General features: G+C 44.2%; 1 protein-coding gene across 1 annotated transcript in view; it reads right to left on the reverse strand.

The window, feature by feature from the left end:
* The window catches only part of KDM7A (lysine demethylase 7A), a 316134-nt gene extending 305727 nt beyond the window's left edge, over positions 1–10407 (reverse strand). The window contains exon 1 of the mRNA XM_085651905.1: positions 10031–10407. Within this exon, the coding sequence (XP_085508031.1) occupies positions 10031–10221 (191 nt within the window). The 5' untranslated portion in view covers positions 10222–10407. The remainder of the gene's footprint in view (positions 1–10030) is intronic.
* Positions 10408–11993: the final 1586 nt, after the last annotated feature.

Raw genomic sequence — 11993 nt, forward strand, 5'->3', positions numbered from 1 at the left:
TGCACTCACGACACGAGCATAGGTGTATCCGCCGACGCTGACTACAGGGACCACAGTTCTTTGGGGTAACACGCAGGTAGGTCAGCAGTGTGCGACCATTTTGATGTAACTATTTAGTGGCTCTCTGAGCCGGGGAGTCGACGGACTCAGGTTACGCACCTGCGTTGCTACGAGAGGTACTAGACCTGATAATGATTTTAGCAGCTTACATTGCAACCCTACACTCTTTCCTACTCCCTACTGACAAGAGGCAACTACCTCGAAACACGTGTCCAGGGATGGCTAACGCTATTCACACTTGCACTCACGACACGAGCATAGGTGTATCCGCCGACGCTGACTACAGGGACCACAGTTCTTTGGGGTAACACGCAGGTAGGTCAGCAGTGTGCGACCATTTTGATGTAACTATTTAGTGGCTCTCTGAGCCGGGGAGTCGACGGACTCAGGTTACGCACCTGCGTTGCTACGAGAGGTACTAGACCTGATAATGATTTTAGCAGCTTACATTGCAACCCTACACTCTTTCCTACTCCCTGCTGACAAGAGGCAACTACCTCGAAACACGTGTCCAGGGATGGCTAACGCTATTCACACTTGCACTCACGACACGAGCATAGGTGTATCCGCCGACGCTGACTACAGGGACCACAGTTCTTTGGGGTAACACGCAGGTAGGTCAGCAGTGTGCGACCATTTTGATGTAACTATTTAGTGGCTCTCTGAGCCGGGGAGTCGACGGAATCAGGTTACGCACCTGCGTTGCTACGAGAGGTACTAGACCTGATAATGATTTTAGCAGCTTACATTGCAACCCTACACTCTTTCCTACTCCCTGCTGACAAGAGGCAACTACCTCGAAACACGTGTCCAGGGATGGCTAACGCTATTCACACTTGCACTCACGACACGAGCATAGGTGTATCCGCCGACGCTGACTACAGGGACCACAGTTCTTTGGGGTAACACGCAGGTAGGTCAGCAGTGTGCGACCATTTTGATGTAACTATTTAGTGGCTCTCTGAGCCGGGGAGTCGACGGACTCAGGTTACGCACCTGCGTTGCTACGAGAGGTACTAGACCTGATAATGATTTTAGCAGCTTACATTGCAACCCTACACTCTTTCCTACTCCCTGCTGACAAGAGGCAACTACCTCGAAACACGTGTCCAGGGATGGCTAACGCTATTCACACTTGCACTCACGACACGAGCATAGGTGTATCCGCCGACGCTGACTACAGGGACCACAGTTCTTTGGGGTAACACGCAGGTAGGTCAGCAGTGTGCGACCATTTTGATGTAACTATTTAGTGGCTCTCTGAGCCGGGGAGTCGACGGACTCAGGTTACGCACCTGCGTTGCTACGAGAGGTACTAGACCTGATAATGATTTTAGCAGCTTACATTGCAACCCTACACTCTTTCCTACTCCCTGCTGACAAGAGGCAACTACCTCGAAACACGTGTCCAGGGATGGCTAACGCTATTCACACTTGCACTCACGACACGAGCATAGGTGTATCCGCCGACGCTGACTACAGGGACCACAGTTCTTTGGGGTAACACGCAGGTAGGTCAGCAGTGTGCGACCATTTTGATGTAACTATTTAGTGGCTCTCTGAGCCGGGGAGTCGACGGACTCAGGTTACGCACCTGCGTTGCTACGAGAGGTACTAGACCTGATAATGATTTTAGCAGCTTACATTGCAACCCTACACTCTTTCCTACTCCCTGCTGACAAGAGGCAACTACCTCGAAACACGTGTCCAGGGATGGCTAACGCTATTCACACTTGCACTCACGACACGAGCATAGGTGTATCCGCCGACGCTGACTACAGGGACCACAGTTCTTTGGGGTAACACGCAGGTAGGTCAGCAGTGTGCGACCATTTTGATGTAACTATTTAGTGGCTCTCTGAGCCGGGGAGTCGACGGAATCAGGTTACGCACCTGCGTTGCTACGAGAGGTACTAGACCTGATAATGATTTTAGCAGCTTACATTGCAACCCTACACTCTTTCCTACTCCCTGCTGACAAGAGGCAACTACCTCGAAACACGTGTCCAGGGATGGCTAACGCTATTCACACTTGCACTCACGACACGAGCATAGGTGTATCCGCCGACGCTGACTACAGGGACCACAGTTCTTTGGGGTAACACGCAGGTAGGTCAGCAGTGTGCGACCATTTTGATGTAACTATTTAGTGGCTCTCTGAGCCGGGGAGTCGACGGACTCAGGTTACGCACCTGCGTTGCTACGAGAGGTACTAGACCTGATAATGATTTTAGCAGCTTACATTGCAACCCTACACTCTTTCCTACTCCCTGCTGACAAGAGGCAACTACCTCGAAACACGTGTCCAGGGATGGCTAACGCTATTCACACTTGCACTCACGACACGAGCATAGGTGTATCCGCCGACGCTGACTACAGGGACCACAGTTCTTTGGGGTAACACGCAGGTAGGTCAGCAGTGTGCGACCATTTTGATGTAACTATTTAGTGGCTCTCTGAGCCGGGGAGTCGACGGACTCAGGTTACGCACCTGCGTTGCTACGAGAGGTACTAGACCTGATAATGATTTTAGCAGCTTACATTGCAACCCTACACTCTTTCCTACTCCCTGCTGACAAGAGGCAACTACCTCGAAACACGTGTCCAGGGATGGCTAACGCTATTCACACTTGCACTCACGACACGAGCATAGGTGTATCCGCCGACGCTGACTACAGGGACCACAGTTCTTTGGGGTAACACGCAGGTAGGTCAGCAGTGTGCGACCATTTTGATGTAACTATTTAGTGGCTCTCTGAGCCGGGGAGTCGACGGACTCAGGTTACGCACCTGCGTTGCTACGAGAGGTACTAGACCTGATAATGATTTTAGCAGCTTACATTGCAACCCTACACTCTTTCCTACTCCCTGCTGACAAGAGGCAACTACCTCGAAACACGTGTCCAGGGATGGCTAACGCTATTCACACTTGCACTCACGACACGAGCATAGGTGTATCCGCCGACGCTGACTACAGGGACCACAGTTCTTTGGGGTAACACGCAGGTAGGTCAGCAGTGTGCGACCATTTTGATGTAACTGCCTCTGAGATAAGCCTGTCTGCTTGTGCCAAGCTACCAAGGGGGTGAGCAGGGGTTATGCAGTAGTGTAATCCTCCTTTCCCCGAGTTGGAAGCAAGGGTCCCTATTTGGTCAAAGGTACCTCCCTCTGCCAACTAGAGACCCCCAGTTCTAACAATGTCCCCATACGACAACTCACGCCAAACTGCAGAGTGACCCGACAGTTCAAGTGGTAGAGGGGGCATTAGGAAAGACAGTCCAAATCTCTCTGGCCATCCCCGCCAGTTTCGCAAATTGTAAATCCTGGCCCAGGCATATCCTGAATGTGTTTTTTGTCTCCTGCAGCTAAATCCCAGTATTAAACTCAACATACAAGAATGAAGAGAATGCCATAAAGAATCGCACTTCACCAAGTTCAACACGAGTCGCTAAGCAGAATACACCGACTAGACTTCTGCAGAAAATCAACTTGGTTCCAAAACTGTGCACAAATACGTGAATGAATAATAGGGCATCATCCTCCAAAAGAGGTTATGGGAGCACTTCCAGTATCGACTTAGTGAACATGCAGATACTTATAACAAGTTGCAACTGTAAGGTCTACATTTGTTCCCTAGAAGGTAGCCAGCAAAATAACCATGCACAGAATGTTTTAACAGTATAGTCTTAGGATGAATGACCGGTAGCAACACAAACTAATTACACTTGTTTAATTGACATTAAAGGTTACATGGCAAAGCAAACACGCCATGTCTGAAACCTGACACCCGTAAAAATAGACGTCCTTCAACATCCTGCGATTCTGGGCAAATCACGCAAAGCAAACACGCCATGTCTGAAACCTGACACCCGTAAAAATAGACGTCCTTCAACATCCTGCGATTCTGGGCAAATCACGCAATCTACCCATGCCTAACAAAACAAGCATTGGCATAGCCAAGAGGTCTCGCCTTTGGGACCTTATAATTTTAGCCATGCAGCAAATTGTCCCCTATTAGCATGCCCACACACTAAACATTTTCGAACAATCCTGCTGTGATCAGAGGTCAAACAGTCACATAATAAATAGGCTGGATTAGTACACAGCTAGAACGAACCCTTTCTAGAGAGCATTTTTAACGTTATGGTGCTGTAAAAATATTCAATGTCAAAGTGAGATGTTACAGGGTAGCAAGCGATTCCTTATTAAAACCAAAAGAAACACTTAAAATAAAATGTAAGGACGAAAGAGCATATGCTTGTTATATATACACCAAAGGAGGTATTGTCTCACAGCAAAGAATTGAAACAGTCATTCACGACCGTTCTTCATAAACTGCAACACTTGAAAAGTAATCGTGCGTGTCAAAAGTTAGAAGTCGAAGCGGACGTAAAACGTCGCTGAGCTCAGCGTAAAGACAACTGCTGATTTCCCCTCAAAGATTAGCCATTTTGAAGCAGGATATTTTATGTACAATTTAATAGAAATACTGCGCAATCCCTAGGATACCGAGTTGCAAAAAAATTATAAATAGTGTGATATGCTATGGATTGAAATTGCCTTTCACACAAGCTGATAATATGCTATTAAATAAAAAAAAGTTTATATTTAGTAGATGAATGCTTCTATAATAGCATGCAGTTACTTAAATATTGTAGCATGTGTAAAATATGGTTGCAGTATTCAATCCTTGCGAGTAGGTTTAGTACAAGTAAAATGAAAATATATATCTATATCACCAAACCAAGAGTCCGCCTCCTTACAGAGAACATTATTTTACTGTTGTTGTCCGTCCTCTCTCTTTGTTAAGAGAGCAAGATGGCAGCCACCGAACCACAGTGGGAATGGAGCGAGGAGCAGCTGAAAAATGACGACCTGCCCAAGAAGGACATCATCAAGTTCCTGCAGGATCACGGCTCAGAATCGGTCGTTGCATGGCGGGGGTTCTGAGCGAATTGGGGAAAGTGTGAAGACGGCATGCTGTGTAGCGCACGAGCCTTGGCCTGTATAACGGGACCCCAGGAGCGAGCCAAGTATAGGGGTAAAATTATACTCGCCTCGTGTGAGTGTAAGAACGTCGTCGGCGCGTGACAGTGTATGATGGGAAGTTGGGAACTTCTGTAGGGAGTCTAGAGGTAAAGCCATCCCTCACGTGGCGGTAATTGGAAAAACAAGCCAGTGAGTGGTGCGCACATTCAAGGAATGCAGCTGCCACCCTGCACGCCGCTGCTTGCTCCCACAAGCAAAACGCTGTGGGAGTGAACATTTGCAAAAGAGGTGGGACATGAGCCCGCCTTTAGCCATTTGCAGGCTCCCATTTCAAATTTACACAGCCAACAGCCATCCAAATGCGTGGGGTAGTCAGACCCACACACAAAAGTTTAGAGTGATTACATGAAGCCTCCCATAGAGCAGCACATGCACGCTGCACTAGGCTGGACCTAAAAAAAAGTAGTAACGAAACTGGTGCTCATGTAAGCGCGCTGATACCAGATATCGTCGGGTCTAGTTCACACTATATAAAAAAAAAAAATAATAAAGCAAGCAACACACCCTGTGTTTACACCTACCAAGGGACATAAAGCTGAGGAGTATAGACTCGGGACATCATTTCCATTTTTAAAACCAACTACCAATTATCATGTAGATTTTAACTCCAAGTTCATAGTTTAGACACAGAAATGTTAATCAAGAACTAAACTAGTTATGGAACACCAAAGAAGCATTAAAACAATAAAGTGAGTGGTTAGAGACAAAACCCTTCTAGATTCTGGGAGGTATTCAAAAGTCACAAAATTGTTAGGAGAAATATTATCAATAAATATTATCAGTCATAATTAGGGCTCCCGGTTTTGTCATTTCTGCCTGTATTTATCCATATCTATTTTTTGCAAACTTTACCTGTATTTATCCATATTTTAGGTTTTTGTGAAAAAAAAAAAAAAAAAAATGGAGCTGAAATATGTTTATTTCTGCATTTATTTAACCAGTTACTGTGCACTTGTGCCTGGACACCTGACAGGTTTCAATACTATATAGACACTCCGGTGGTAAAATATGCACTTGTAAGAAAATATGTAAATTTTAGTATCAAGGTTGTGCAAATCTACTGCTGTTTAAGGCTCTTAACTGAAATCCCTATATTTTTTGTTTAATCCCCTTGCCTGTCAATCCACACAGCTATTGGCCTGGCAGTCATGATTTTCAGCATTTAGAATCACACAGAAACAACCCAATTTCGGTTTTTATCCACATTTCAAAATAAATGGTTTTTAGGTCTATATTTATCTATAAATAAAAAAATAAAACAAAAAAAAACAGTAAAAACGGAAAACTGGGAGCCCAAGTCATAATCCGTAGAAAACGTGCTTCACCAGAGTTCCTTCCTCTAGCAATCTCTGGATCCAAAAGATCAAAATCCCAGGGGGTGAGAGCCACTAGCTCAGGAAACCGTCTGCTCTCTATCTGGATCTCCCATCCTCCAGAAATCCAGAGTCCCAGACAATAAGTTCTGAGCTTCCATGCACTAAGCAGTTCGACGGTGGGTGTTGTGTTTTCTGCTTAATTATGGATTTACCAAACCTGCCACATAATCCAAGATATGATGCATAATTTGCAGAAGTCAACAAAAGAATCATTCCAAGGTCAAGCTGATCCAAGTTGTGCTGTGGCAGACCTTTTGTGAAGGTCAACTGCCCATTTTGCAGCCAAGTGTTGTTTTCAGATGTTTGACTAGCGCTAACAAAGCACAGTACTAATGTGTTAAAATAATATTGTCAATGTGCAGCATAATTTGCCCTCAAGTACAAATGCAGTCAACTGTAGAACTGGGCCCTCCACACATTGACAACTAGAAGTTACATCAATTCATATATGCAACGGAACATCAAAACTGCATGCACGCAATAACTGGTGGGAGAGGGTGGCACTCTAGTAAAGATACACACTAGACACCCTCGGGAATACATGCAGTAATGTCTATGGGCATTCAATTGCAAACACATTACACATGGTACACTGCCGCATATCAACTTGCTAAGTGCAGTCCTTGATGGAATACCTCATGTACAATTTGCAGATCAGATACTGTATCAGACTAGGTCAACGACTCTTAACCCCCTGACAGCCAGGGACCCGTGCCTAGCCAGAGAAACGCAAAACAGTGCAAAGAAACTTGTATACAACAAACAAATGCGCAAACTGTGAAATATTTTGTTTAGTTCACAAACATTGAAATTTTCATCATAAAGGGAAAGTTTACAGCTTTTCAAAAGGCACCTTTACTTCCAAAGACAAAGCAATATGTTAGACTTTGGTACACCACATTGTCTCTTTTTTTACTCCAAATGCATGCTCTTCATTGACGCATACTAGCGATTCAACTGAAGCAACTAAGCACCCATGCCATTGTTTAGTGTACTTGTGATGCTCCCATGAACCGAACTATGGGTGCCATTTTAATTTATAGCCTCCAATTTCAGATTTATTCACTCTTACATAGCAGGTTAATATTTACGGTTTTCCCTTTTGAAGCATACATACTTAACTAATCAAATTAGTTAATTCTTTATACAGTCGCTGAACCCCAGGATCTGCAGACCTGGGTTAAGAACTGCTACTCTAGGAATAAAGCTCCCTGTGAGACATCATCCTAAAGAGCAACACACAAGTCTTCACTGGGCAGCCCCCTTGCAGATAATAATAAACATCACAAACCAACACAGCTTTGAGAGAACAATCCCTGTAAGAGGAAAAACTCAATACAGTTTGCTTATTAGATACTAAAGTACCTCATCACTATGTGTCACGGGGGGGGGGGGGGGCATCCAATGTAGCATTACATAGGATTTACACACAAGGTCCTAGCTACCATCTCTTTTATATGGTCTAAACTTGATTACGCCAATGGCCTCTACCAAGGATCATCTCTATCACTATGAAAACACTAACAAAATTCAAAACTCTGCTGCCAGACTACTCTTACATGTAAAGCCACAAGCCCACATCTCCGCTGCTTTGAGGGCCCTGCATTAGTTACTGGTTGCCAGAAGATCCACCTTGAAGCTGCTTCAAAGAAATACATGGAACAGGGCCACTTTTGTCAGGAATAAATCATCATATACATACAACAAAAGGAACCTCCTCTCCATATTGGCACCTTGCCTACAAACCCCACCATACAAGAAAAAAAAAACATCTTTCTCTGTTCAAGCAGCCAAACTATGGAATTCATTAGTGTCAAACATAAGATCCATGGATATCTATCTTATCTTCAGAAGATTACTCCAGTATTTTGCATCATGTATAATTTGATAATATGCATGCATTATAATGTGTACAGTACTTTGTACAAATGTATATACTACTTATGGTTTAAAAAGATATAGATATTTTTATAGCTCTGCTTAATAAACGTATATATTACTTATGGTTAAGATGCATATATATTTTATGCTCAACATGTATATAGCTGACTGCATAGTTTACATATGTGTTATTTGATTGCATGCGTCTGTTTTATTTGTTTATCTATCACAATGTGTGATAAGTTATTGGATTCAATGCTTATGGATAGCTGTCTATTTTATAGATCACAATGTAAACATGATTATAACAATTGTATCGATAAGTACTTTACTATTGAAATACTGGGGGAAAACATCAAATAAAAAAGCAAAATTAAATTTCCCCAAAAATAAATACCTAAATGAATAAGCTTTATATACAGCAACACTTGAATGTATGAGTCTCTATTTATCCAAACATGTACATAGGACTTTATATAATACGTTATCTTTAGTTTCCATATATATTTGTAAACCTTTATAAGTAGTTACGTATCTATATATTTATTACTTTACTCCCATTGGGGGTAGGGGGAATCCTTAAACTCTCTCCAATTCAATACTCTGTGTCTCATCTTATACCCCTTTCCATATATTCTCTACCGCCAGACTGACTCATCTCAAACCTGACTGTGCTACTATGATCTCCCAAATAACATTTTCTAGACTCCTCCCTTCTCTATCCCTCCTTCGACTCATTGCGATCCTCATTTACTACTATGAACTCCCAAATATCGTTTTCTATACTCTTCCCTCCTTCGACTCACTCGAAACCTAATTTTACTACTACAATCTCCCTAATAACATTTTCTACTCTTCCCTCCTCTATACCCCCTTTATCCTATTTAATCCAACTAACAACATGTCCACAGCTCAAATTAAAAACATTTTTACTATACTAATCCACTTTGGGTACCGGAGTAGTGTGCTACATGCCAACAAGCGCTTAAAAGCCTTGACAGGGTTAATAAGGGCTAAATATAAATACTGTTATAATATACAACATATAATAAAGCAGCACATACACGTCTCAGAGGCACTACATCCTCTTATACAATACTTGAAAAAAGAAAGCATGAGACTGACTGACAACAAAAACAACTGAACAACTCTGTAAAAAGATACATTAACTTGATCAGTAGATATTTACTTGGCAGCACAGTACAACTTCAGCTTACACATATGCAACCTTTGATAGAGTCGGATATCAAAAGTAGCTCAGTTCTTCTTCCACAAGTCTCTGTGAAAACACCTACAGAAGATCCTCACCCAACACATTAATGTGGGAAAGACGATATTAACAGGTACAACTCACACTCAGAAATTAGAATGGGACGAAAAATGCGTGCACAGCTCCAGTGCTCAATTGTGTAAATAAGGCACCAGCGTGAACAAGAACCAACTTGAGGCGAAAACAACAAAAAAGCAATCAAAACAGGCACTCAGCGCTATTGTGTCATCAAGTGTGCGAATCCCAGACCCCGGCTCCTCCATGTAGCGCGGCCCTGCTCGCACGTCGCTCCCCGCAGGGAGGCGGAGGTTACCCCGGGTCATATCACCCACTCCGGGGCTCCGGCGCACTCCCTAAACCCGTAACTCCCGTCATTCGTCCCCCAGGTCCTCACCCGCCGTGGAACCAGTCCTTGCAGATGTCGCACTCGATCATGAAGCGGCTGACATCGTAGGGCTGCCGGCACACACAGTACACAGGCACCGCTGCGCCGGCCATCTTTAAAACCCTTACAAACACACACACACAGGGCCAGCCGGAGACTGGGAGGAGGGGGTGCGCGTTGTCCACACAAACACTGCGCATGCCCAGGTCCAGCGCGAGCCCGAGACCCACGGCAGCGTGGGGCGATCAGACTGCGCATGTGCTGCAGAGGTGAAACGGCAATGCTCGCGCACTTCAGAAACCACTCAGTTCAGAGCGTGTGAAATGAGGGGGAGGTGCAGTGAGGGCGAGCGCATTCACCCACTGTCTGTGAACGACGGTGCGTGCGGCGCGCGTCTGAAACGAATTCTCGCGAGACCCAACTTTATGGTCCTGCTAGGGAAATACAGCAAATTTCTGTGGACATAGAAAAGGGACGTCAATAACAGAACTACGTCACAGGCAGCTGCGCGCATAACAAGGGTTACAGCATCACGTTCAGCAGAGACAGGGAAAACACCAGCAAACACATGGCGGACTTTTGGAAATAATACTACACCAGAAACTGCATAGACACAAAAAACAGACAATCAGACGCGCATCATAAAAAGAAAACTGAATGTATCATAAATAAGTGAAACGATATATCAAAAGCAATCACTTGGCTGATAGTGTGTACTACGCCAATTCACCTGAAGATATAATACACACTAAACGTATGCGGATGTCCACAACACTGTTTCTGAGACAAGAGAGGAGGTGTATCCTCTGCATTGTCTAGTATAACATGACAGTTCAGTGTGTGTTTATTTTAATAAGTACTCGGGATTGGGATCATTTTGGTTAATTTTTAACTAGGTTTGAAACGATTTCTTCATGTACTTTTTGTATGTTTACAATTAAAGGAGGACAATGAATTCTACATTTTATTGCCAGATTGATATTACTTTAACAATGGAATGTCTCTGTTCTTATGCATTCCAAGAGTATTGCGATTTGTGTGTGTGTTTCATCCACTGGCAGTTGTTTGCTGACTGGTGGGAGCACCACGTTTGAGAGTCTCTACTTTAAAAATAAAATCTAGAAAAACATCAACTCTGGATGCATGATTATTACATGGATTGGCGACGAGCTGCCAGTCAAGCAAGTCTCAACGGAGACTTAAACTTTCTATATATGGATGAGGTGAATCTAAGGCTTGAATCTACTGAGTCTCTACAAGTAGGTAGAATCGCACAGGCAGTTATCAGCAGTATAGTATTGTGGGCCTTAGGCCCACAAGCTACTAAAGTCACGATACAGACACTAGATGTATACTTAGGTTACTGGCCATGTGCACTCGGGCCCTTTTACTAGCATGGTCGCATCACTCGTGACGCCTGTGGTGGATGGGTGTGGAGGTCCATGTGTGCCCCACTCCAGTGGTGGAAGTGGGTGAGATCAGCAGGGCAGGGCATGCCCGTACTTCTTCAATTCAATAGTTTCCGTTCCCTTACTTTTTTATTTTAAACTTGTGTCCCAGGACAGTAGAAATAGCCAAGGTCTATAGATGAGGCTCTGCGTTCCTGGCCATTTGGGGCAGGTGGGTGGACAGAGAAAAGACTCTTTCCTTCTTGTCCAGAGAAGGCAAGAACAGTGTCCACTTCAGCGCTGCCACTGTGCCCTGAAGGAAAAGGTTCTCACCCTCTCTTTCCTCCTTTCGTTCCTGTGAAATGAATCCAAAAAAGAAAAACAATTTGGCTGGAAATTGTGGTAGAAGAAAGCTACAGACACGCTGGGTAAGTTTGAAGGTCCTTTATGAGAAGCGCAGAGAGAGACAAGAGCGGACTCTTCCAAGCAGGAGTCAAGAGAGTAACTGCTTTGGAACAGAACGCTAAGTCAAGGGCAAACATAGAATGGGAATGTGGGTACATTCTCGTGGAGACATGACATTC

Source organism: Triturus cristatus, chromosome 4_1 (assembly GCF_964204655.1).
Source record: "Triturus cristatus chromosome 4_1, aTriCri1.1, whole genome shotgun sequence".
Taxonomy (NCBI): Eukaryota; Metazoa; Chordata; class Amphibia; order Caudata; family Salamandridae; genus Triturus; species Triturus cristatus.